General features: G+C 41.8%; 2 protein-coding genes across 2 annotated transcripts in view; both read left to right on the top strand.

The window, feature by feature from the left end:
- Nucleotides 1–23,298, top strand: part of LOC142378974 (extracellular serine/threonine protein kinase FAM20C-like) — a 32,102-nt gene extending 8,804 nt beyond the window's left edge. The window contains exons 8-10 of the mRNA XM_075464004.1: nt 22,393–22,474; nt 22,585–22,644; nt 22,953–23,298. Of these exons, the coding sequence (XP_075320119.1) occupies nt 22,393–22,474; nt 22,585–22,644; nt 22,953–23,205 (395 nt within the window). The 3' untranslated portion in view covers nt 23,206–23,298. The remainder of the gene's footprint in view (nt 1–22,392; nt 22,475–22,584; nt 22,645–22,952) is intronic.
- On the top strand, nt 241–22,300 carry dnhd1 (dynein heavy chain domain 1). Its single transcript, XM_075464003.1, has 43 exons — nt 241–306; nt 687–878; nt 1,009–1,212; nt 1,321–1,431; nt 1,631–1,787; nt 1,988–2,239; nt 2,546–2,689; nt 2,838–2,943; nt 3,048–3,256; nt 3,369–3,612; nt 4,305–4,462; nt 5,084–5,209; nt 5,363–5,639; nt 5,806–5,933; nt 6,678–6,876; nt 6,964–7,052; nt 7,182–7,389; nt 7,553–7,678; nt 7,790–7,887; nt 8,010–11,143; nt 11,219–11,344; nt 11,479–11,629; nt 11,726–12,008; nt 12,115–13,615; nt 13,679–13,823; nt 13,929–14,043; nt 14,172–14,358; nt 14,466–14,568; nt 14,758–14,886; nt 15,074–15,265; nt 15,453–15,872; nt 15,977–16,400; nt 16,743–16,841; nt 16,935–17,111; nt 17,269–17,447; nt 17,744–18,781; nt 18,871–19,033; nt 19,146–19,232; nt 19,360–19,576; nt 19,765–19,856; nt 19,935–20,084; nt 20,840–21,450; nt 21,587–22,300. The coding sequence occupies exons 1-43, from the start codon at nt 248–250 to the stop codon at nt 22,013–22,015; spliced, it is 13,239 nt and encodes a 4,412-aa protein (XP_075320118.1). The 5' UTR covers nt 241–247; the 3' UTR covers nt 22,016–22,300.
- Nucleotides 23,299–27,560: the final 4,262 nt, after the last annotated feature.

The raw sequence follows: 27,560 nt of genomic DNA, 5'->3' as shown, positions 1-27,560 counted from the left end.
TTCAAAACCTAGATCCAAGGTGAAGAAAAAGGTCCACACCCCTGAAGTGTCTTTACCACCTCTATTCCCAAAGCCATCTTGCTACGCAGCACACTCTGTGGCTAAGCCTATGATCACTTGTGCATCCATCTTCAAAAATGGTACCTCTGACAGACCTTTGTCTGTGCTGGAACTACCTAATCTTATTGCTCAAGTAGGACCAGGGAGAGCCATAGCCGAGGCAAAATGGACAGAGGGCCCTCGGTTTATGGCCTCAGCATTAGGGACTACCATCCCCATCAGAACAACTCATTCCAATGCACAAAGGTACACGATGGTGATCACTGTAGAAATTTGCTTTGAACTCACTCCACGCATTCTATGTGGCACGGCCATTTTCAGTTTAGTTTATATGAAATGCTCTTATCTAATATGCTAATAAAATGAAGTTATTGCATACATTTATTTGTTAAAAAGATAGCATGGTGAATATGTAATGAGGGTCACAGGTGGAAGACCTAGGTGTGCCTTGCCTAAGCTGAGACTTATTTTACAGACATGCTCTAGCTTTATCTCTGTACCTTATATAATCCCTCAGATTTTCTCCGTTACCAAATAGCTTACAAATTCAGCCATCAGCATTCACTCCTCAAGTCTTTTTGAGCCCTAAATGAATTTCTCTTTTTCTTGCGCCTCCGTTGTTACAGTCTTACAGAGAGAGATGACTCAGTAAAGGTGCTACATTCTAAGGAAAAAACGATAAGAGCGGATGAAATAACAACCAACCCAAATAAATATCCTCTCACTGGCACAGAGGTTGTTGAGATGTTTGCCCAAAAAAGAGACCTGGGAGACGTGGAGTTTCATTACCTGAAGGAAACGGATGAAACTGCTTACAGGTATAAGTAACAGGGGATATGAGTCATTGTAAATGTCAGACTTTTATAGATCCTCTCATGTCATAATATCATTTTTTAATTGCAGGCTCTCATTTGATATATGAATGCACAGTGTTTTCTTTGTTCATAGACCCTATGACCTGCGAGTGGTCCATTGCAGTGACGCTGGCCCTGAACACTATATCTTCTCCCCTAACGCTGTACTTCATGTGACAAAGACTGGCTTTGGTGGACTTATGAGCCTTGCAGAGTGGTACAGAGAGTATGTGTTGTGGACAGCTTTACAGCACATCCCTTTTTTCAAGAACTTCAGGCTTCGGAAAACTTTTGTCTGGTAATATGGAGTAGCCGTGCTTTGCCTCGCTCACCATTTTAGCACAACTTATGCAGCAGTTGTTTTTCTTACCTCTCTCGTCATGTGCTTTGTGCATTTCTGTGGTAGGTGGCATAAGAATGTGCGCCCGATCCTTTTTCAGCGCAGGTGTATCAATCTGCAGGATGTGCTTCTTCTCTCAGTACCACAGTTCAGAAATGCTCTTCATCTGTTCACTAGGTGAGAAAAGGAGTTTTTGATTAAGAGTATAGAGATTTATACCAAAGCATTTTTTGTCAGCGTAGAACACATGTAGTTTAGTATACTATCAGACTTGACAGTGGCTCCAAATTGTTTTAGTTGCCTTTAACTTGAGCTGAATTGTAGAATAGTTGTTCAGCTTAAGAAAATTCATTCTCAATATTATCTCTTTTTTTAGATTAATTGAGGAGCTTAAAGAGAAACACCGGATGCCTCTGGATGACTCGAAAACCTACACATTGCTGGAATTCAAAACTGAACTGATAAATAAGAATCAAGAGTTTTTTCTGACTCTGGAGAAGTTATCCCAGTATCATGCTGTCATTCTCAATACGGTACCCTTTTTTTTTGTTTTACTCTCATGACTTCCAACCATTATGGATAGCAGTAATTATTAACCAAGAGCACAGCATTTCTTTTTCATGAGTACGTTTTAAGACTATAAAGAATCTTAACCGAACATTCTGGAACTTTTCTTGTTTGATTTAAGAACTGAATCATTTTCTGGAATCAGCTTTAACTCTTACATCCGCAGGTGAGAGACGACAGCTTTAAGAGACACCAGGAGCTCCAGCTGCTCATACAACTTGCAAAAAGGCCAAATAGATGCTACGAACCCATTCACCTACATTTGGCCTACCGGTTGGAGCTGAAGAAAGAGTTGGCTCGGTCCCAACGCATCTTGCAGAAATTGGGGAATTTTGCGGCGCTTGTCCATCAAATGATCGCACAGAGTCTCGTCACAGTCATCCAACAAGATGCCGTTTCTTTTCTCAGTCGTCTAAAGGTGCCAAGAAAGTATTCATCAGTGACGCAGAACTTTCTGCTTGAGAAGGAAATACATTCAAATGATTGCAACCCAAATGATTTTTGTTTTTACACACACGAGAGAGAGAGAGAGAGAGAGAGAGAGAGAGAGAGAGAGAGAGAGAGAGAGAGAGAGAAAGAGAGAAAACTTCTGGAGTTTGCTCTCAAACTATCACAATAAATATTGACTCAAACCTGCTATTTCAGTGAAATGATAAGCAAGGTGACAATAGCTCAAAATCCGAATTGATTTAATGGAACCCACTGATGTGTTTTTGTTTGTCAGAGGGTGGCATCTCAGCAGTACTGTCTCTTCCACACTGAGCTGTGTTTCAGCGACAGTCAGCAGCTGACTGTGGATCCACCTGTGCATGTGTTTCAAGAAGCAGTGAGTGAATCTCTCCTGACTGCTGGCACCTCTATTATTCAGGTATTTTGCATTGCAGCATCAGTGTGCACATGAAACAGTTAAGTTGATTATTCATTTAGTTAGCGTAGTTTAAATGTTTTGGTCTCATGTGCTCTTTTAATGCCACGGCCATTCATATTTGACCACAAACATTTGTCAAACTGGGCAGATGTGTGACAGTTGTGGACTCTTCCTGGAGGTAAGCAACGACGCACTTCGCTCTGTTCAGGATGTAACGTCAGACTTCAGCTGTATGAAGCATTCTACCATTACAGGTACGATCACTTGTCTTAACGCTGTTGTTTGACTTGTATCTCATTCATTACATTTTGCCATTTATTCACTCTGAGGACAGAATATCTGCTTTTTCCTTTCCCAGGAGAGAAAAGCAGTGGTAGGATGATTGGTCAGTCACTCAGCGACATGTCGGCTCGCAAGCTGGTGCTGCCTGAAAAGACTGTTCTAATGGTACAAAGCAACATGGTGCATGGCTGCTACTCTCCTCTCTCCAAAACACAACTAGAATGGCAGATCAGCATCAATGACATTACAGAACAAGTTGAGACTGAGCAAGCCAAGATCATGCAGGTTAGACTGGGATAAGTCCTGTAGGAGCTGATGTTGATGCATAATTAATAATCATAAAAAAGACTTTGCACTCCTGCGTGTGTGTGTGTTTGTGCATGTGCACTTTGGACAGGAGGCTGAACTAGAAATCCAGCAGGTGTGTAAGATCTATGCGTGGCTGGGGGACATCCATTTGTTTGTTAATCAGTGGAGTCCGGCGTCTCTGGAATCCATGAAAGGTCAGCCTGCTTTGGTGTATGAAGACCACATTAAGAGGCTGCGCAGCTGGGCTGAAAGAATCAGCACGATCGACTCATCGGTCTCTACCTCCAACAAACTGTTCGTCATCCATTGTACTCACACAAAGGAAACTCTAGGTATGTTGTTCTCATATGTAAGTAAAAGCTTCTTTTTATGCAAAGACTTGTCTACAAGTATGTCTACATTTGCAGTATTTAACATTGCTGACAATTTAAGACACATTAGGCAACGATAAATATGGAACCACATGAGACTTTTGACACAGGAGTTTTTTGTTGCAGCTGCCTGAGTGATGTGGCATTTCTTCACCTGAACAATATTTACATAGACAGGAAAGTTAGCAGCTGGAGTTGGGTATTTTGATACCTTTGGATATTCAAAGGGAATAAAATTACTTTGAAAATCCCTTTGAACATCAGAAAAAGATCAACTAATTACAAACACTTACTGCTGCACAGAGCTCTGAAGCAGAAGACTTCTCCGATGTGACATGACTGGTGATTGATTGTGGAAAGCAAAAAGCTTTTTCAAAGCACTGCTCTGAATGCCCACTTATTATTCTAAACTTCTGCACGAATGTCTGAAAAAAACATTCATTTAATCAATATCTTTTCTAGTATACATTTACTCAAAATCGTCTCCTCAAAATCAATCGTGTGAATGATACAACATTTCTATTTGTACTTAATGTTTTCGGTTAGTGAGCGTCGTAAATCTTATGTATGAATGGATTGTTTGAGAAATCTGTAACGTGCATTCTGTTCTTTTAGAATAAATCGTCTTCTCCTTTTTGCCATTGTTTCTTCAGGGCAACGGGTGAGCCTTATTGAGAGTCAAGTGCTAAAGCAGCTGGTTGAGCAGATGAAGCTGCACTCAGAAAGCCTCACAGTGGACTTGGAGAGAGCTACCGCTGAACTTGAGACTCAACCACAAGACTTACACGACCTCTCAGAATATGCCTTTATGGTACAGAAACTCTTTAAAACTACATGTGTGTGGGGAAAAATGTAACAATTGTTTAACAAGAAAAACATATAAGATTGAAGTAAATTGAAAGCTATTCATGCAAAAGAGATAAAACAGCCTAAAGGGAGGACAAGCACATTAGCAGTAACCATTTGTTTGTTTTACCGTGAAAAGGAGGGTTGGTAGAACATTTGGGTCGTTTTGAGGCTCTCCTTTAGTCACAAATTCACCTTCTCTGAATTATTCACGCAGAGGACACAGTCCTGTGAGAGTACTGTACTTAGATTCCATTATCTAAAAATATCCAATGCTGCTTGATCTCGTGAAGTCTCCAGTATTGTTTTTACAGACACACGAGTGCATAATCCTTGTGCCAAGTGTAGTCTATAATGTAGAATTACCATAAATATTTTTTACATAATGAGCTGTTAAGTTCATACAGAATATAGGCTCTTTCAAAGTCCTCTCAAATGATTCACTGCAGTTAAATGTTTGGGACATTTGATCCCTGAAGCAATGTACCTGAATTGTTCTGTAATCTTTAAACACCAAAATCTAAAGATGCATTGTTTTAGCCCCTCAGTACATTGTGACAAACTGGGGAAACTAATCTCTGCGCAGGTGAGGGAAACGGTGAAAATGTTGGCTGACATGCAGAAACGTTTGGCGTACAGTCTCTCACTCCATGACACTATTTGCATGAACTATAGGAGGATGACACAGCAGGAGCTGACTTTGGAAGAAAAGGTTTGTTGACATAGAAATACAAATTATGCCACAAATAACCACATCATGTCTATGCTCTTTAGCTAGTTAATGAGCATATTTAGTTTTTTTAGATTATTGCCGTTTGATGAAGGTTCAGATGTGTTTTTTTCTCTGTTTGTGTTCTATATTTAGATGCTGGGTTTGTGGGATTCTTTTATTCCCATCTTGAAGCGAGCAGATAGCCATGTTTGCCAAAGTCTTCCTTCAATGGCGAATGCATTGGACACAATGTTTTCCTTTCTGGCCTGTGACCTCAGAAATGTAGTCTTTAAGGCTACATCAGGAAGTTTCCTTGACCCGAGCCAGAAGGCTAATGAGATGGTTTCCAAACTGAACTACATGTGTGCACATGTGCAAACTCTGAGTGAAAAAGTGGAAGAACTCAAAAGGAAAAGTGAAAACATGCAAGGTGAGGCCTGATCAGATGTCTCCCGTGCTCGAAAGAGTCCTTTTTTTCGGTGACTGCTAGATTAAAGGAAAATAAAGATGATATGTATTTTATGTCTTTGAAAAAAAAGGATCTCTAATTACAAGACTTCCATTCTCTCTCTGATGGTTTTCTTGTCTCCTATTAGAACAAACAATGGATTTGAGCATTTTGACAATCGATGTCCAGAAGGTCATAGCCCGTAAAGAGCTGTGGCAACTCAAAGCTGTGTGCACCACATGGCTGGAGGAGTGGAAACTGCAGCGCGTCAGTGAGGTAACATGTTATATCATGTCTTTTTATTTAAGGCAAGACAATAAAATGTGTTTGTCATGTTTGGCACTGATCGGTGTGGATTCATTTTGATGACAAAGTTCCTTTCTTCCTTTGGACCAAAGAAGTTGTCTAAAACTGCGATACTGGCACCTATAATCAGTATAAATCTATGACGTTAATCAATGTAGATCCATTCATCCATTTTCTGTATCTGCCTAATCCAACTCAGGGTCATGGGGGGGGTTTGAATCAGGAACTCTGTTGTTTTGAGGCGGCAGTGCCATCCACCACGCCACCGTGCAGCCCTATATAGATATCAAATGAAGAATCCTTATTTCTTTCATGTGATATATCCTGAAGTATTAGTGTTTTCCACCTCTTTTAGCCAGTTGTTCATCTGTGTTTCTGATGCGCTATTCAACGATGTGAATAAGATGTTCAATAACAGGAATGGAAATCGTGTCTGACCTGGAAAATACTAAAATGATGTGCTTCATCGGCTGTTTCTGGTCTGAGCTAGAAAACAGTCGAGAAACTGACAGGTGTCTTCCAAAATGTGATATAACATCCCTGTAATATTCCTGATAGGAAAGTAATTCCTGTTTCTTTTTTTCTTTTCTTTTTTCTTCAAAGAGCACTTCTAATTAGCTTCACTAGTGAATGGAAACGTGGCTATTGTGTCATGTCAAATTGCAGCTCGGCACCTTCTTTTTAATCTATCCATAGATCTGTCTTTGCTGTCAGGTTGTGGTGTCAGAAGCACAGGGGAAACTTGTTCAGTGGAAGGAGCAAGCTCAATCTTTGACAAATGTTATACCCACTGATGATGCAGTGCTGCAGGAGACTTTAGGAATCCTGGAAAACTTCAGTCATCAAGTTGAAATTATGGTGAAGCTGCGCAGCCCCACTGTTAGAGAAAAACACTGGGAAACTATTTTCCAAGGTCAGAGACTCTGCACATATCGTCTTGCATGCACACTTTGTGACCCTCAGCACATCTAATACGATATAAATGAATTCCATCGCACAGGCATGGGCCTTCTGCATGTCCCAGAGAAGAAGGTGACTGTTGCTGATGTCATGTCTCAACTTGTAACTCACCAAAAACTAATTAACAAGGTAAGTAAGTAGTAGAGAGGTATGGCAGTGCTACTATGGAAACAATGGACAAATTATCTTTTTTAGTTATCTGCTTGTGAATAGAAGTTCAATAAGAAACTGTCATTAGAGTACCTTTTACTTTGTCAGATTTGCAGGGATGCACAAACAGAGTGGAGGATGGAGCAGACCTTCCAAAAGCTTCGTCTTGGATGGGAAGACAGACTCTTTCAGCTGAGTGAATTTACTCTCCCTGCTTACAGAGGTTGGGAGTCACAGGATGGATTAATAGAGATCAGTTCAAATATAGAAACCGCGAGTCAACACTCCTGTAATGATGCTCGATTCATTATAAGCGGTGAGACTAAATGAAATCTAGAAGATTATTAATACACAGTCATTGATGTCCCTGCAAGGATTATTGCTGAATTACTACTTTGGCTTGTCTGATGGGAAGAAAAGTATGACATCAATATTCAGCTTACAAGTTTGTGAAGTTTGTTATGTGTTTTTTCGATCAGGCCTCGAAACACACACTGCTGAGATCGAGAATGATTTAATGACTTTATCCACTATGTTGAAGTCACAACACAGTGATGGGTTCAAGCTGCAGTTGGAGGATTGGGTTCGCTCACTCCAAGAACTTGGTAGAGCAGTACTTAGGAAATGATTTAAGAAATATTTTTTGTGTGATTCTCTAACTTGCTAACATCCGGTGCATTGTTATGTTTTTTTTTTTTTCTTCTTTTAAATCATAGCAAAGCTGCTGGATTTGTTTGAAAGATATCAGCACATGTGGGCCTTCCTGAAAATGATATTCGGAGAAACATCCTTTGGTGATCAAAGAGTAGATCTGGTATGTCCCATTAGCATCAAAATAGAACAAATCTAGTTTTTGTAAAACATTGAAACAAATTAATTTTATTTGGAAATTTTGATGTCTAACTAATTTATGTTTCTTTGCTCTTTATTTCATAGCTGGAGCATTTTCAAACAGTTGACAAGACCTTTAAGGAGTTGATGGACTCATTGGTGTCATCCGACCTCAATGTATTGAACTTAGTCTCCAATAAGATAAATGGCAAATTTGATGGCAATAGCCTTTGCCAGATTCTCGTGAATGGTTTATCTACAATGGAAGCCATTTCAAACCAGATGTTGGATATCCTTCACACCTTCTGTGAGCAGTTTCCAAGGCTCTGGTTTTTGAGCAACAGGGAGGTGATGCAGCTACTTTCTCGTGCAGCTACACCTTTTTCGCTGCAACCCTTTGTACGTAAATGCTTTAAAGGGGTACGTTGGCTTGAAGTTGACTGTGAATTATGTAATACAAGAGATGTGGAGAGCTGTGGGGCTTCATCTGAACACCACGGACATATGAAGGTGCTTGGGGTTTTTGGCAGCCTCCAGGAACACGTTTCTTTTCAGCCCCCTTTGGAACCAAATTGTGATGCCTTGGTTTGGCTGAGTGCCTTTGAGAACCAGTTGAAGTTGACCATGATAAAGCTCACGAAACAATGTGCTGTGCAGCGAAATCAACTCAAACCATGCAGTCAAGATTTGGCATGTGGCAAGACCGTTAGAAGCACCCAGCTTTGCTATGCTGACAGGATTGAAGATGCACAACCTGAGCTAGCTCTGCTTTCTGAATGTCCTCTTCAGTGTCTGCTGGTGGCTGAGGAGGCAAGTTGGTGCAGTGCTGTTCTAAAGGCTTTCCAAGAAAAGAGTCCACTGAAGTTGAACAAAATAAAGTCGCACAACTCTACAAGACTGAAAAACCTGGGCAACACGATTAGGAAAAGAGTCATTGGCTCTAAAAGTGAATCTCTGCTTTCCAATTACACAATGATGTGTTTGCGCGCTTTAGTGCAGCTTACAATGAAGCATGCACAGCAGCTATCTCGACTAATGGATTTACCATGTGTACTGGAATCATCTTTTGAATGGCTAAGCTTGATGAAGTATCATATTAACACAGAAGAGCAGACTTTGAAAGGCAACGATAATCCAACTTGTTATGTGGATGTTTTAGGCCATCATTTCCAGTATGGCTTCGAGTATTACGGACCAGAAGACTTGGTGATGCTGCATACTCCCTCCACAGACCAGGCGATACTCGGGATTGTCCTTGCTCTGACTAGCTATAAATGTGGGTTTGTTAGTGGACCCTCCATGTCTGGAAAGACAACGACTGTAGTTCAGTTAGGAAAAGCACTGGGACAACAGCTTGTTGTGAAACAGTGTTATCCAAGCATGACACCTTGTGTTGTTCAGCAGATGCTGCTGGCTTCTCTTCAGACTGGAGCATGGCTTCTGTTGGAGTCTGTGGACTTATTGTCACAAGGAGTCCTGTGTTTGCTGGGACAGCTACTTGCAGACATACACCAGTCCTTCTTCAGGTTACAAAGACATAAGAATCAGAGACTAAATGAGGAGCCACAGTATAAAACTGCTGAAAAAGTCAGAGGTTGCACAAACATTTCTTATCCAGAATGCCATGTTGTAATCTCAGGGAAAAGTTTCCCTGCCAGCCCAAGCTATGGATGCGTTCTCATCTCATCAAAGGGGTATACAGCCCGGATACAAGAAAGTCTGCGATTTGCAACCAGACCCATTGCATTAGCACATCCAGATTGCAGGATTATTGCAGAAGTAATGCTAACCTCGTGTGGTTTCTCAGAAGCCATGTCTCTAAGTCATCGTCTGGTGTCCTTGGTCAGCCTGGCCAAAGATTTCAACTGTCTGCCTGGTTTATCCCCTAATGATCAAAGCTGCATTCTCGGCGTCTTGCAAAAGATCATCTCTGCCTCAGAAATACAATTACATCGTGCTGTATGTCAACGAGAAATTTCAGATGAGTCTAAAGTTTCTGCTGCCTCACATGCGGATCTTACTTCTTCAGAAAATACCCACGAACAGCTCCTTGAGAAGGAGAGTGAAAAAACTGCAAAGCTTTCAAAATTCCGCAGTTCTCAGCTGTCAGTAATACAAGGTTTAATGGAGGAGACGGCCATCGTCAAAGCGATTCTTTCTGTGTTGGTGCCTGAGCACAAAAAAGCCTCGCAGTTCTACATCATTTTCAAGGATGCGTTTCCTTTAGCAAGTCAGTTTCCACTTCCCCAACAAAATGTTGAAGAAGAAGAAAAGAATCAGCTTCAAAATGCAGTGAAAGAAGAGTTACAACAAACACATCTTTATTGTGACACGGAAATAGTTTGCACTGCTCTTACACTCCATCAGGCCCTGAAGTTCTCTCAGGCAGTCATGCTCATTGGCCCCTCAGGTAGCGGAAAGACAACCTGTCACAGTGTTCTGGCTGGGGCATTCAATAGACTGGCTTCCAAGGAAGTCAGGTATGTGTTTGAAAATGAGAATATGATTAAAAGAGATACTTCACAGGCAGATCCACAGATCTCTGCTATGAACTGGTGCTGTGTTAACACCTTGGTCATATTTCCTAATGCCATGTCCCATGATGAGCTGTTTGGCTGCTTCAGTGAAAAGAAAGGATGGAAAGATGGAGTCGTTGCAAAGGTGCTGAGAGAATGCGATCGTAGATGTTCTGAAATCTGCAACAATGAGAGGAAAAGTGATAAAACATCAAAAGTGAAGTGGCTGGTGATGGATGGGGAGCCTGTGGGGAAGCCTGGCTGGTTAGATTACTTAACCACACTGTGCAATTCTCAGGATCCATCTTTGTGCCTGTCATCGGGTGAAACATTGCTATCTCAATCACACCTCAATCTAATTATGGAGACCACTGACCTGCGAGATGCAAGTCCCTCTGCGGTGACCTGCTGCAGCCTTGTTTATTTCACAGGCACTGATCTGTGGAAAGCTGTGTGGAAGAGTGAAGTGGATGCTCTCTCTTTTGAATACAAATTGGATCAAAGAATTGTGCAAATGTGGAATCGGCTGGCCGAGGACCTTTTCTCTGCCACTCTGAGTTTGCTTGGACAAAATGCTTTAACCTCTGCCAACCATTTTGAAAGAGGCTCTTGTGAAAGGTACGGTCTGCAAGAAATCTCGTCGCTTGTTAGGATCCTGCGTGCCCTCCTGCAACATTCTGTGAAGCAGCTGGAAAAACCTAAAACAATACCACAAACAGACAAAATAGGTACGATAATCCTCATTGATAAGCTGACAACATTGTGACAGTTATGAAACTTAAATGAACTTACTTTCATATCATCTGTACCTGTAGATGGAACCAACATCCCAGGCACAGGTCCCCAAAGTAAACAAGAGTTGCTCACCAGAAATCTTTTCCTGGTGGCTTACATTTGGGGATTTGGTGGACATCTGCATTGCCGGTAAGAAAATCTTTACGGAAACCTGTTAAACCTGTTGCGTTTTTCTGTGTAGAGATGTTCAATTGTATTATATGTTTTTATTTCTCCAGTAACATCTAACAAAACATCTTTTTTCCTCTCTCTTTTTACATCAGGCACTGGCCACAGTTTGATTTGTTAGCCCGCCAGGTGCTGTTTACTTGCAGATACAAAATTGAGGTTCCCGATGAAGAGAGTGTTTTTGAGCACTTTTTCGGCATTGACAGTAAGATGAACACACAGCTGACAAATTCCATCATTCCCAAGGTTTGTACTCACCGTTGTACCCACCATAGTTAAAATATATTAAGTATGCTGTATTCATTTCCATTTAAGTTAAGAGTCTTAAATGTATTTACACAGTATGGGAAGTACAGGCGTCTCCTGAACCTCATGTTGGAGGCAAACCAGCCAGTGTTGCTTGCAGGAGAGCCCGGTTCTGGAAAAACCACTCTGTGCAAAACTTTACTAAGTTTTGACAAACCGCACATTCATTTACCAGCAAGTCCACTCATGAGCTCCAGAGACCTGCGCGTCATACTGAATAGCATCTGCAGCCAGAAAAAATGTGAAGACTCTCCAGGTTCCGTGACGAAACGGCCAAACCTGCTTCTGTTTGTGGATGACTTGCACGAAGCCCCCTGTGGTAAGCAAGAGAGATATGGCCAGGAGAATTCCTGTTAATTGATTTTCCGTTTTCATTCAGCATGACATGAAGTTTTTAAGATCAATATGTCTGTTGATGTTGACAGATGTCTTTGGGAAAGCGTCAACGGCTCTGGAGAGTCTGCGTCAGAGTATTTCACAGAGAGAGATTTTGACATTTGACAGCTACTCCTTAAAGTCATTGAGTTCTGGAAGTGTCAGCTATTTGGCTGCATGTTGCATCTCAGGACTGGGAGATCACTGCAGTAATGGGATTTCCCCACGTCTCTCTCGTCTGTTCTCCATCTTTGTGCTCCCGAGCCTGTCTGTAGATGTTATATTGTCCATCCATTCTCCATGGCTGAAAATCTGGCTCAAAGAAATTCCTCAAAAGCACAGAGGTGAGGACATGTCAAAGTGCATCATCACTGCAACGAAAGATCTCTACCATGCTGTATGTGACCAATTCCAGCCCACTGCGCTGAGGCCCCAATTTCTATTTTCCATCCATGACCTTCAGAAAGTGCTTTTTGGGATGTCCCTGTGGCAGCGTGACAAAAATGTACAATCAGGCTCTCCTCCAGCCCTCTCAGGTCCTCCTGTGTCAGTCCTTCATACTGTGCATCTATGGATGCATGAGTGCATGCGGACTTTTAGTGATAGGCTCTGCTCAAAGGATGAAAGAAAAACTTTTTTGTCACTCTTAGTCAAGATGGCAGCAAACCACTATGGAGGTAAATTGGCTGATGAAACCAACCCAGACAGTTCAGATGAGCCACCCACTGTCAGGAGCCTTGCTGTTCGCACGTCACCCATGGATACAGCATGCACCGCGCATGCAAGTCAGAGCCTCGATAACACAAAAACAGCTGGTAGGTTACACCTTGATAAAGGCCATGCACCGAAAGAGACGGAGCCTTCTCTTCAGTCTGAAAGTCTTTGCTCAGAAGATGCTGGCCGAGAAGCTGAAGCTGCGAAACCACAGATTCTTCAGCATTTGGAGGAAATAATTGCTCGGCTTGTGTATGGACCCAAGTCCTTCGAGGCCTTGAAGTCAGTCAATCGGTCACACAAATATAAAGATGGGTGGTCTTATCAGGAGCAAGAGCTTGATGTGCTTCTTCAAGAGCTGTCTGCACTCGTCAACAGAGAAGAGGAAGACGAAAGGAAGAAAGTTGATAATATCTACAAAATAACATCCAAATGCTTTGTACATAGGCAGGGGGTGAGTCAGCTGCTGCACATTCTCAGAGCTTTGCTCATACCTGGGGGTCACGGAGTACTGGTGGGCTCAGACAGAGGAACGGGCCGTAAAACTACTGTACGCTTGGCTGCCCATCTCACAGGCTGTCAGCTCATGGAAGTACATTCTTGTAATGAACATAAGTTGCACGGAATGCTGAGAGAGGCTGGGAATCAAACTCGAGTAAATGGAGTTAATGTCATCGTACTAGTCCACGAGGACATCGGTCCACTTGTCAGAGAGGAATTACTGGTGGCGATGGCCCAGAGAACCTACCCAGCGCTTTACACCGAGGAAGAGCTAAGGAAACTTGTTTCCAGGGTGACTGCTGTCAAACACCCAAGAAGATACCTCATGGACAGCTGGTTAAGTGAGAAGTAAGAGGAAAAACCTTATTGGTCATTTGCATTATTTGTCTTCATGAACAACATTTTTGAAAAACATTTAGTGCGTGCACATTGTCGTTTATACACGGTCTGTTTCCCCAGAAATGTCCACGTGTTTCTGCTGATGCCTCTCACCGCATCACACAGCTGTGAAATACCTGTCGACAATGAAGCGCAAACTTTGAGTGTAAGTCATTTCTACTAATACCATTGAAACATAGCGCCAAATTCTTGTTTACTGTGTGCACTTTGTTCTTCCTTTTCCCTGAAATCTGCTCATTTTCCCCTGCAGGCACAAATGACTAAGGCCATGAAGCTCAGCTGCTGTGTAGAGGTGTACCAACCGTGGTCTAAGCAGTCTTTGGTAGAAGTTGCTGTTCAGTGCCTCAAAGTCTGTCCCCACAAAAGTGAGTCACAATACTAAATTTAATTTACACTATATTCGGTCTGTTGCCACTCATTTTCCCACACAGAGTTGCTGCAGACACGACTAAGACATATCTGTTTTTGTCTTTTTTTATTTTTCATTATTAAGTTGAGGGATCGGGCTCCGAGGACAGCCTGTCTGTTGTCATGGCCGGAGTTCATCAGTCTGCATGTCGGTATGCTTCCGTCTTTTTAAGAGCCCAGCCTTTCACCTCTCGGACTTATATGGAGTTCATTGCCCACTTTGGCTGCCTGTGCAGCCAGCTACACCAGCAGTGGCAGAGCAAAAACAAAAGGTAGCTGTTCTTAAAGAAGGATTTCACATGTATTCCATCCATCTTAATGGGTCAGAAAGAAACAGAGGTGTTTATGTGAAGTAAAAAAAAAGTTTTGTTTTTTTCAGAGTTGCCTTTGCTCTGGCTCGTTTGGATGTCATGAACAACACAGCTGTGCAAAGTAAACAGGACTTACTCCTACTGCAAAGGAAGGTTGCTCAGACCCAGCAGGTAATGTAGAGCAACTAAGCATGTGTCGTTTGAATAGGATCACTGTTTTATATGTCTACCACGAGCATATAACTCTGAGAACTTTATAACTCTGAGTATTTTGTTGAGTAATGTTCATGCCAAAATATTTTTTGTAATCTTACTAATTTAGATATCTTGGTGTTTTTATGTTTTGCCACTTTCCTGCAGCGCGAGAAAGAGCTCCTTAAAGCTGTAGAATATCAGAAAAAACAGTTTGAGAGAGCCCTAAATAAATGTGTCCAAGAGGAGAACAAGCTGGAACACCAAGAGGAGCAGAGTAATCAAGCTCAGAAACAGGTCTCTTTTTTTATGTCTGCATTCAAAGTCCTAAATGTGACAGAACTATACATGTACAGAACCCTTCCTTAACATGTACTTTGTTCATCACACCATCTGTACTTACATCTTGTAGAACATCTCAAAATGTTTGCTAGACTGTCAAGCATTTACCTTTTGTATTGATACCAATCCCTCTTTTCCCTAGATAAATTCAGTGTTCGAGGCAGGTATCAAGATTCTCAAGTGTTTGAATCCATCTGACCTGGAGGAGGTTCGCCACTACAGAGATCCACCTGATGGAGTGGTGAGGATCATGGATGCCATTTGTTTGCTGTTTAATCGTCCACTGGGCTGGGAGAGTGCCAAGCAACTTCTCGGACAGTCCAACTTTTTTCAGGTGTGTGTGTGTGTGTGGGGGGGGGAGAAACAGACTGTAATGAAAGTCAGTGCATTGAATGAATGAAGTATTACACGCAGGATAACAAGGTTTTTTTTTAGATTTCTTGAACCGTTTAAAAATTTTATTTTACTCCTTTATCAATTGATTTGTCCCGTTCTTTTGTACATACGTCTCTCTTTCCAAGGAGCTGGAATTTTTTGACCGCGGCCGCCTGACAGAAGAACGACTGCAGCAACTTGGACAAATAGTTCACAGCCCTCAGTTTGTACCAGATTCTGTGCGAGAAGTCAGTAAGGCCTGCGAATCCCTGTGTCGATGGGTCCAGGCCGTGTATGAGGGCTGCTCGGTGCAGCACCAACTGGTGGTCAAGCAGCACTTAGAGGTGCTGGCTGGAGAATCCCGAAGTCAACTGCATTTGGCCAGGAAGTACAAGAATGATGCCTACGAGCATTTAGAGGATGTTAAGCTTCAGCTTCAGTTCATACAAAATGAGCTGGAGGACCAGCTGCTTCAGCTGCACGAGGCCGAGAACCAAAAAAGAGAAGCCACTTCATGTGCTGAGCAGCTGGAGATGCAAATCAGTGCCTGGAGAGCTGCTGCTCAGGTGAATCTGCAAATAATGTGAATGTCAGTGAGGCACGCTACTGAATTTTTCTACTTTTTTTCCTACTGATTGTGATTGTCCTTTTCTTTCTTTCTTTCCTTCAGGAAGCAGAGTCGCATCATCAAAACATTCCTGGTGATGCCCTTATTCTGGCTGCAATCATGTCTTATTCAGGCCCCTTTGGACCTGACATTCGCACAGAATTAATGAGCAAGTGGAGGGAATTCTGCCAGACAGGGAGCATCAGTATAAACCCCAAGGACTCCAGAACGTCTCTGTTTACCAACATGGACGCTGAACCCATTTCTCCCTGTCTCGGTTTTCCCATTACTGTGACTGAGAACCTGCTGCTGCCCCTTGGTCAGACTTTAGGGATGAACGAGTGGCAGCTTGAGAGCACTCCGTCTGGCCGGTTGGTGGTTAAGCTGCTGCTGTGGGGCTACAGATGTTCATTTGTTCAGCGCTGGCCTCTACTAGCTGACACTGAGCAACATTTAGAGATGAGCTCTCAAAACCGGCTCATCACAGGTATGCTCTTACATTAATGAAACAAGTTTCTGTTTCACCCTTTAATATATTGATAAATAAATTGTAATAAATTGCTATCGTCTACTTTAGTTTCTATATTGTCTGACCGAGAATAACAAATCCATTTATCTTTGATTGTATTAGCATTGTAACCATCAACATGAATTGCATCCTTTCTACTTCTTTTATTCAATCACAGTCGTTATATAGACAACAAATGGTTATGTTATTTATGTTGTAATCCATTGGCTTTAGATAAGATCATGTTGGGAGTGTACATAGTTTTTAAACTGCTTCAAATTTGTGCTTGAAATCAGTGCATGTTACATATCTGCTCTCCAGGACAGGATGCAAAGCTTGAGAAGGAGATCGGATTTGAGCTGGTGGTTTGTGCTGATGATCTGGAGCTCCTGCGCAAGCTGGACCAAGCTGCTGAGAAAGGTGAATTAGAAGAGGTCGCACAAAAGGGAAGTACCTTTACATTTTACGAAGCGTTTTTATTGCCCCATCATCATTCAAACCTTATGTTTTCAGGATGGAGAGTTCTAGTTACTCATGTGGAGCGTGCAGTCCCTAGTCCTGAGTTTCTGTCAAAGTTGGTCCGTCCCGCTGAATGTTGCTTTCCAGGATTGCAGCAGGCTCCTCAGCTGGTTCACCCTGACTTCTGCCTCTTTCTCAGCACCCATCTGCCTGTCAGACTACTCAGCAGCGGTTAGCAGCTCAGTTACAGTTGCCTTATGTATCATTTTATTTTATGTAGTTTTATTTTGTTGAAGATTTCAACACAGTAAATGTACAGCTCCTCTTTTGGCAGAAGTTTTGATTAATAATGAGATCACGCAAAGCTTTCTTAACTCTTGTTTTCCAGCGATCCATGCGTCCATCTTGGCTCGGGTGCATGTTGTTGACCTCTCTCTGGGCTCAGAGGAGATGCAGGAGCTGATGCTGACACAGCTTATGCAGTCTCAGTGTAGAGAGCTGCTGAATCGACACTTACAATTCCAGAATTACAATCAGTTGCTGCAGGAGAAACTGCTCACAGAGGAGGTGAATAGACACAACTTTAGCTTCATTATAAGTCCTAACTGTGTCTCATGTGGTGAGTTGAACAGACATTTGGTTGATGTATTTTGCATACTGCCCTCTTTAATAATACCAGCTGCGGACTGAATTCTGTGTGTGCTTGAGTGTCATTTTGTGTCAAGTTGTGAATCTTATGTCTAACCTTAAATTGATTCAAATCCATACAAAGCTGCCATGCTACATACACTTTCACAAACAGTTAAACAGTTATTTCATATTCATAGTTGTACATTCATGTCCTGTAACGCTGTATGTCTTAGGATGCTGTGATGGACTGTATGCTGCAGTCGGACACCTTGCTGCTGAAAGACTCCTTAGATTTCTTTCCTCGTGTGGTTGTTCACCAAGAAGAAATGAAGAAACTGCAGGCTGAGATCAAGCACCTAAGTGAGGAGCTGGAGTACCACGAGTCCCTGCTGGCTGCACCACGCCAGTTAATGAGGCTGGCTGTGACCCTCTACCAAGCACTGCAGGTGGTGTCTCACCTTTCTCCTGCCTATTACTTCTCCTTACATGGCTTCATCACAGTGATGCACGAGGCTTTCAGTGTAAAGGGCAGGCCATTAGTGTCATATTCAACTGGTACAGCAGTAGAGAGCATGTTACCGGAGATTATGGACATGATGGTAGTCCAGCTGCTGGTACGGTACAGACCTTGTCTCTTTAAGAGCCACTTTGCTGTTCTGAGGCTGTTGGCGTGTTTGGCTCTGCTCAAGCACAATCAGCTTTGCTCTGAGGCAGAGAGGATGGCTTTCCTCAGGGGTCTCGAAGACATCGAACATCCTGTAACTGAAGGAGAACCCTGTGAGTCTTCTGACACTGTTTTACACCCCACTCGTTCCCTCCCCAGCTGGATACCCCCTCATGTCCACTCAGAGCTTCTCTGCTTGGAAAAGATCCCGAGCTTCAGAGGGCTGGTTTCCTCACTCTGTGCTTCCCCCATGCAGTGGCAGGAGTATCTACATTTCCCGTCCTCTGCTGTGGCAGGAAGTGTTCCCTGTCGTTCTCACTCACACCTGTCTTTGCTGCAGCGAGCTCTTCTCTGGAAGATGGTGCTCCCAAACTGCTTGGAGGGATTAGCAGACATCATATATGCCTGTCTACTCTGCCCGTCTGTCAAGACAGAATGGACTGAGTCTCCTCACACTGGTAATCCAGAGGCTCTATCAAGATATTTAGTGAAATACAAAGGACCCATCATTCTTACAATGCCTAATCCAGAGGAAGATATCCAAATCACCATTCAGCCTCTTCATTTAATAAATCAATTGGCCCACTGTGTGGAAGAAAAAAAACAGGTAATATAACAGAATTCACCTACAATGCTTTTCTTTTTCAGCCTGAAACTTTTGTTTTGGTGCTTGATGTTTCTTTTAACATCTTTTAGGTTCAAGTTAAAGTTATTTCTTTTGGGGCACCGTGTAACAGCGAAGTCATTCCTTCAATACTGGACAAAGCCAGTCGTGATGGTCACTGGCTGGTTTTTAACAACTGTCATCTGTTGGAACACTGGGACACTGAAGTGGTGGCTTGTCTCAGTCAGTTGATCTCCTACTTGGAAGGGAAGCAACCCATCAAGAGTAGGTTTAAAAGTATAATTTCTCCACTCTTTATCATAGACAAAAGCTTGCTACCCAAGTGCCAATCAAATTCTCCTTTCTCCGTTTTACACAGAGGAGCAGTGCCTGATTCATCCATGCTTCCGACTGTGGTTTGTAACTCGAGAAAATGCCTCACATCGTATACCAGGTAGATTTTATGTGTTGTTACTTTTCTTTAGCTAATTTTCCCCTGCCAACATCACCTGGTAGTAAGCTATAGATATTGTTATTAATGTGCGTTAGTGATTGAGTTTATTTACTCATTTATTTTGCAGCTGCAGTACGAATAAGTGCTCTGCTGCTGGTCTGTGACTCTCCCTGGGATCTGAAGGAGGAACTGAGTTGTTCTTTGCAACAGGCGCTGTCAGTCAATCAGCCTCAGTCATGGTCAGCAAACAACACAGAGCCGATTCTCCGCTGTGCCATCTTCCACTCTGTCCTGCTGCAGAGACAGTCCTATAAATATTTAGGCTGTGGAAAAGTCTACCATTGGTGAGGAAAAGCTGTGGTTAGGGTTACTGCAAACTGTGACCACCCCAATGGGATGTTTCTTTCACAGATGTTTGGATGTTTGTCTCATTTCTGTGTAGAGTGACAGCAAATATGGTTTTTATTTATACTTTTTTTGAAATCCCAGTTATCTTGTTCTTCATACGGATTTATTTCTCCTTCTGTTGAAGGAGTCAGGAGGACCTCTTTGCATTAGTGGATGCCCACATTTGCATTGCCAGCCTCTGTCATGACAAGACTAAGGTTTTGCGACATATAGCAGGTAAGGCCACATGAAACAATAAAACCCTACTCATTCAGTGAGTGCACACTTTAACTGTGTTTCTCTTTCCACTTCTAGTCAATCTTGTGCACGGCGGTCATGTGACGGACTCTGCAGATTTAGAGGCGGTTGAGAGTGTTGCCAAGACTTGCTTCTCCACAGATCCGTCGCTTTTGGGCGGTTGGCCCCACATCCTTGCAAACTTTATCAGCAGTTGTGGCCATTTTGGTAATCGTATGACTTTCGTGTCTGTTGTGTACAAGCTCATTTAAATGTCAGCATGAACAGACAGTGGAGACATTTTAGATTATTATCTGACAACTTCTCACAAAGCAAGGTACTGAAGCGCTGCTTGAAATTAGGGCTAATGTCTAAAATCAGCGTAGGCAAGTCATGAATGCATCAAAGCCATGTAGGGCTGAGAAATTTTATCGATACTGCGATATATATCGATATTTCGTTACTAAAGTAAAGATAAAGTATCGGTTTTTCAGCCGCGAGTATCGATTTTTTTATTTTTTAAAAATTAAATATTTTTAAAGCAAACTTTATTGAAAAGTCAGACGTTACAATTCGTGAAAACACAGAACATTAAGGTAATACAATGCCAGGGGGTTACAGTGATAAATTAGTTCATAAAAATGTTGTATAAAGTGCACATTTCTCACGTTTGTGACATGTTCGTTTGTTTCTGTTTGTCTGGTGGTGTTGTCCTTCCGGTTCAAAGGTTGGAGCACCAGTCCAATCAGTGACGATTATTGTCAAATCACACTGTCCTTTTTTTCCCCCCTGAAAATGAGTAAGTGTAAGTGTATCGAATCGTATCAAATCGAATCGTATCGTTGGCTGAATATCGTGCATTGTATCGTATCGTGAGATTAGTGTATCGCTACAGCCCTAAAGCCATGTGTGTGTGTGTGTTTGTTTGCTGTTCTGCGATTATGTGAAAATGTTGATTCGGTGTGCATTTCTTTTTTTCTTAGATCTGTCAGGACTATTGCAGGTTTTGGCTCAGTATCTTCAGGGCTCAGCCATCAGTGACCCTGTTCTGCTGGGTTTCAGTGTTGATGTGGCATCTGAGATAACCAAGATCAACAGCCACAGCCTGAACCTACTACTGCGGACTTCCCAACATCCTGTAGGATCATCAAGGAGTTTCAGCACCAAGCAGAACCAGCTTGCCAAACTACCAGCCCACAGTGATGCAAAAGACAGAATCAAGGCTCTCAAAAGTTACCTCGCTCACAGGAAAGACACAAATGTGGGGGCTGTTTCTGGCAGCCCCCTTCGTGACTTCCTCCAGGCTGAATGGGAGGATCTCACTGATTTGGTGTCCTCGCTCATCTCACAGCTCCAGCAGCCTGTTCGACATCTGCTGTCTTTTGCTTCCCTCCTCCAGTTTACTAACTTGTCTCAGCTGGAGAGGAGGGCTGAGTTGCTCAGTGCTTATCTCTGGCACGACAGGATTTCGGATCCACCTGGTGCCTATCGACTATCTGCTTTCAAAAACGCCAGAGCCTTCCTCATAGCGGTGATGCGAGAGGCTGCTCAAATAAACCGAAAATATATCAGTGATATAATACTGCAGTTTCAGGTAAAGCATACAACAAATTTTTGTACTAAAATTACTTTTTTAATTTGGAACTCGGGTAATATAAATAATTTATTTTTTACTGTAAACATTTCCAAGTAATTCATGAGGATAACTTTAACCGTTTTTTCCACTCCAGGTTCTGTGCGATAGCACATACCCAGGCTCAATTCCTCCAAGTGCTGCGTATTTGTGTGGTCTGGAGCTGAAGGGGGCATCGTGGGACACGCAGCAAGGAGCCCTACAGGACGCCCTCTCCCCTGAGCCATTTTCAATGCCTCTTCTTTGTGTCACGGCTCAAATCAGGAGCACTGACACTGCCAGAGATACTTTGTCTTGTAAAAGTTCATATGTCATGAATACAGGCAACGTTGATGCTGCGGGTGTGTCTCCGCTGATTGGCCCACAGTTACCAACCTACCACTGCCCACTGTATTTCGACGAAGAGCGGCAAAGTGGAAACTCGACACTGACTGATGTTAACATTATCACGAAGGTTCCCCTTCACTCCAAACTAAATCCTGTTGTGTGTAGCTTGAGAAGGGTGCGACTCGTGAGTACCCTTTGACTGTTCTGAGCTGCATCTAACTGACAGTCGGTGTTGCAGCGCATCAGAAAACTTGTACGGTGTTCTGCCAAGATTTCTGAATTTTTATGAACTTGAAAATAAATCTGTGACAACACTACACTGTCTGTTCGTGCCTTATATTTTGTGATGCCTTGGAATTAGCTGCATATATGTATTTTAAGAGGGATACTGGCAATTTTTCACAAAAGCAAGAGTGGGGAGCGCTTATCTAAACAACGTGTGTCAGATTCTGTTGTAATATTGATGTTAAGATGTTAAACCCTTTACAGGTATTCTACGTATTCACAACATTTGTGCTCATTCTGAAAAACGTTCTGTAAAGCAAAGCTTTAACTGAATCTTTTCTCTTCCTGTAGGCAACATGGACAGACATCACTATGAGACTTTTGAGAAGTTTGGCAACAAGACTTTTCTGCTGCACCTTGACAACGGCAGAGCGTGAGTGTGTTCGGTGTGCAGTGTGTGCTGTTCTTAACATCCATGCTGGAATAGTCCTAATTTCTCATTTGGTATGACTGTGACTGGCTGTGGGTCTATTGTCACTGCAGATTTGGGCGTCACTCCAAAGATGAGCCTTCTATCTTAGTGCCACTGGAGCAGTGCTGCAGGTAAAAAACAAGGATGTGATGATATGTTGTGAATTCTTCTTCATGCCCCTCTCTATGCTGCAGATATATTGTAAAATAATAAAGTGGATATCACCATATTGCAATCATGAAGAACTGCTTCCAGTATGAGTGAAGTGCTTTGCTTATGAAGTGCAGTGAAACACTCAAATTCCAGCCTAACCAACTGATGATGTATCTCACCATTTTCTCCATTTGAATCATTTTTGTCTTGTCTTGCCCATTATTGCTCATTTACTAACCACCCACTTCTATCTCCATCAATCTGTTTCACTTTCTTCTTTCTTTAGAATCCGTCGCTCCACTTGGTTACGTCTCCGTCTTCTGTCTTTGTCTCAGTATCACATTAGTGATGTCATGAGGGCCTCGCTGTCCCGTGATCCCCTTCACAACGTGGCTCCATTGCTGGCCGAGCCTCACCTTGCTGCTCTCAGTCGGCGTTTGGAAACTGTGTTGGAGACTGTAAGTCGTTGCCAAAACAAACGGAAAGAGAACGGCGGTGGTGAAGATGTCATCTATGACGACCTTGACCATTTAAAATAGAGCCGGATTTTGGTCGAGAAGCTTCATACTTTGGTCTTATAATGTCAGTAGTTGATTCAAATACACCTTATCAATAATAACATCATACTGTTGAGTAGACCTAATTCATTTTACAATTAAAAAAACTATTTAAAGTTGATAGATTTGATATTTTCCTGACTTTTTTTTCTCCATGTTCATCACAGCTCTACATTTATCTGATTATGATTTTCTGCATTTGAAAGAACTTTTGAATATATATTTGAAATGTTTTTGACTGATTAGAAATAATTGTTTGCAACAAATTCTCACAAAAATGAGGGAAATGACTCAAAAACACAAACTGACAGATAAACACAAGTCAGAGGTAACTTTGATCTGGATGAACAACTACTTTGTTAACTCCACTTATTTGTACCCCAGTTCAGAAAGAGAAGGCAGGGCAGGTACTCATGGCTGGTGTGAAGAGAGGGCAAGTAAACAGAATGCAGAAACAAAGGTACAATAAATCAAGTGATGTGTAAAAAAAATGACAATCACACAAACAAGTATGTGCACACTAACAGGAGAGCAGGGCTGATGTTGCATTTTGTTCGCGCCTGCCACACCAGCACTGGCTGATTTAGTTAAAAAAGAAACAATGAACGGTTCCCAAGCTTGATTAGATTAGAAAAAAGTGCCTTGTGCATTTCTGCTGCAACTAATTCATGAAACCTGAATATTAGAATTTTTAGAGCTGATCATCACTGTAATTGGCTCATTGTTATGAGGAAGCACTTCAGATCTACCTGTTGATAAAGATAAGTAGACTCAATGTTTCTCAGAACTCTCTTAAACGTCTGCCTCTACAGAACCGTTGGGTTATTCAGTGTGACCTTACAGTTATGGTACTGCTACTGAACACAATGTTTTCAGCTCAAGGTTTCGTAGCCCAAGTCTCAACTACATAATAATGTAGAAACACCAAGCAATTTATTAAGCACCTGTTAAACAAGGCAGGGCCGTTTCTAGCTTTGAGGGGGCCCTAAGCAAGATGCTGTTTGGGGGCCCCTAGTTTGTCAAACTACAATGAAGAGATTCCTAACCATTTAGATGGAACACTAAGATCTATTACACTTCATGAGCAAAACAGGCTAGAGTTTAAATTAAACATCTTAAGTTGAACCACTCAGGCAAGTTAAACTAATAAGAATATATAATACAAAGAAAACAATAAATAAAATATTTTGAGTTTTTTAAAAATGTTAAACTGTAATGTACAGCGTCCCTTTAAAGATTGTACCCAATTACAAAGTAGATAGATACTTTATTGATCCCGAAGGAAATTCAAGCATCCAGTAGCAAGACATAAAGCAATAAAAAATGTTTATACAATTATAAACACTTTAAAAACAATCTAAGAATTTAAAAAACTATTTAAAAAAAACAGTTTAAAAATTTAAAGTGACCAGTGAAATAAGACCAAAGTGAAATATAAAGTGACCAGTGAAATAAGACCAAAGTGAAATATAAAGTGACCAGTGAAATAAGACCAAAGTGAAATGTAAAGTGACCAGTGAAATACAGAAGCGCCATCACTTAAAGCTGTTGTACATCCTGATGGCCAGAGGAACAAAAGAGTTTTGGAAGTTGTCACTTTTAAGAAGTTTCTGCATTTATCTACACATTGTACAAGTTAAAGTAATAAAACTAAGAATAATGATCCAATGCCACAATATTCTAAAATAATCAACAGGATGCCTAATATTTGTATATCACTTAAAAAACTAACACTTCTAATTAGAGGCCTATAAATAACACACCAAACTTAGTAAATTAATCCTAAGTAATGCCAAAATCGTTTCAAATACCTGAGAGACAACTTCCACTGAACAATGACAGAGCAGGACAACAACATGCCTCCCTCCCTGCTAGAATCTGAATAAACTGGAGTCAGTCAGTCATTCCCGTGGCAGGACTGACTGTCATACTCATCTTTTATAAGCAAACTTTCATGAGGCAAACACTGAAGCCAAGTTTATAACGAACAAATCCCAGCCAGCTACACAACATTTATCCGAGACTGGCTAGCAGGACAAATAAACACAAAAAACGTCCCACCTCCAGCTATCCAGCCCACATCACCCAACACATGCCTTACCTTTGTCCTCAGGACGTTTTTCTTCCTCCATTTTTCCACGCCACTAATATAACTTCTTTATGATGCCATTACTGCGTTTGTCTTGTTAACTTTTCTCGCTTTTTAGGGGAATGATGGGTAGATGTCAATCATTCCCGTCACACCTGTTGGCGGCCTGCTACGCCACTCAACGTGTGACAGTGCTGTACTTTACACAAACTCTACACACGGTCGCCAGCATTCGTAGATTTTGTTCATAACTCCAAACTTTTCGTCAAATCCAATCGCTAACCAAGCCTAGGTTGCTGACGTTAGCTGAGGTTAGCTGGCAGCAATATCACTGAACGTTGGGTTAGCAAAACAATTACACCAAAAACACGAACTTACCAGCAAGGGATGCACGAGCGCCATCTCTCCGTTTTCTTTTCTTTCTTTTGTCAGCGCCAGAATCATGTGTCCTTTTACTTGACATTCTAAATCTTCTTCACTGTTAACGGGCATAACTCGGAAAACGTCAGGTAGGAGGATGCTCCACCACCTCCGATGCGGTAACTTTGAAGATTGTACCATTTCAGGAAGGGGGTGGGTGGGTGTGTGTGTGTGTGTGTGTGTGTGTGTGTGTGGGGGGGGGGGGGGGGGGGGGGGGGGGGGGTTATAGATAAGGTAAACACATCTAATTTGCCCGAATCGAGTAATAGGGCACAGAATTAAGAAAAACGCTGGGCCTGTTCATGACTAATTTATATAATTTCTTTCATGTAATAATATAATAACTATAATGACATTTTTTTTACAACCTTAAATTTGGGGGCCCCGCCAGGTACTTGGGGCCCTACGCGCTCTGCGTACTCTGCGTATGCGGAGCGGCGGGCCTGAGATCAAGGTGTTGTTGTCCCTGTCAGGGTACTCGTAAGAACCACTGATCTATTGATGAAGAGAAAGCATCATTCGTGTTATTTCCAGAGGTGGGTAGTAACGAGTTACATTTACTTGAGTATGTTTTTGAAAAAATTATACTTCTAGGAGTAGTTTACTATACTTTTTACTTTCACTTGAGTAGATTTGTGCAGAAGAAACTGTACTCTTACTCGGCTACATTAGGCTACAATGAGCTCGTTACTTTTCTTCTTACCTCTTTGGTATTCTACGCATCATTATTTTTATCCCCCCGCGTACGCCTCATTTTAATGTTTCATTCTGACAGAGAGAGAGACTTCTGGCAAAGGCTCTACCACCTGACTGTGTTCCACCAATCAAACGTAGCCGTGCAGTCTCGTCACGTGACCATACTCAATCTCAGCGGCGGGACGGGTTACAGTTTACAGTCGTAGCAAACAAACAAAGAAACAGATGAAAAATGTCAGAATATACGGTGGGAAATGAAGACGCAGACGAGGCTTCATACTGAAAGCATGTTTACCTTACAAAGAGTGAGAAACAGCAGCTACATTATGTGGCTTCTGTGTCAACCAAAACAAACAGACATTTCAGCAGAAACTCAACATCTAACTTGAGGAAACATGTAGCGGTAAGTTTCCTAAAATCGTTTTTTTAAATTCCCGTTGATAGGTGAATGTTTGTTTTTTAGGTTACATATGGGTTACATATGTTTTAAACATTTCCTAAGTCTCTTTTATTTTTTTATTGAATTACTTGCGTTTACCTGGATTATTTTGATTTAAGCTAATTTGTAATTAATTAATTCATTTAAATTTATTTAATCAATTGGATGAATTCTAATTTGCCTAAAGATGATTATTTAGTATTTTTGTCTGTCTGATTGAATGCTTGTGTTAACAAATAAATCAGACGTTACTCAACATTAACTCAGTACTTGAGTAGTTTTTTCACCAAGCTCTTTTTTTACTCTTACTCAAGTAATTATTTGGATGACTACTTTTTACTTTTACTTGAGTCATATTATTCTTAAGTAACGGTATTTTTACTTGAGTACAATTTTTGGCTACTCTACCCACCTCTGGTTATTTCCTCTCAAGGCCCTGTATGCCATTGAATTAAACTGCGTTAGTTTCCCGACAAGTAGCTTTTTTTTTTTGGGACAGCAGTTAGTTTAACTTCATTAGAGGTTCGTCCTCAGGTGTGAACCTAAACGTCACGGCTAGTTGGGCAGCCGGCTGTCCTCCTTTTCTTTCAGGTCACCAATTAATTATTCATCTGGTCGTATCGATGCCATCTACTCCCTTTTCTCTTCTTTGTACACACTTGCTCGCTCTTTCCATGAAAACAGCCGATGACA

This window comes from Odontesthes bonariensis, chromosome 4 (assembly GCF_027942865.1).
Source record: "Odontesthes bonariensis isolate fOdoBon6 chromosome 4, fOdoBon6.hap1, whole genome shotgun sequence".
Lineage (NCBI taxonomy): Eukaryota > Metazoa > Chordata > Actinopteri > Atheriniformes > Atherinopsidae > Odontesthes > Odontesthes bonariensis.
This window is presented reverse-complemented; position numbering and strand designations above follow the sequence as displayed.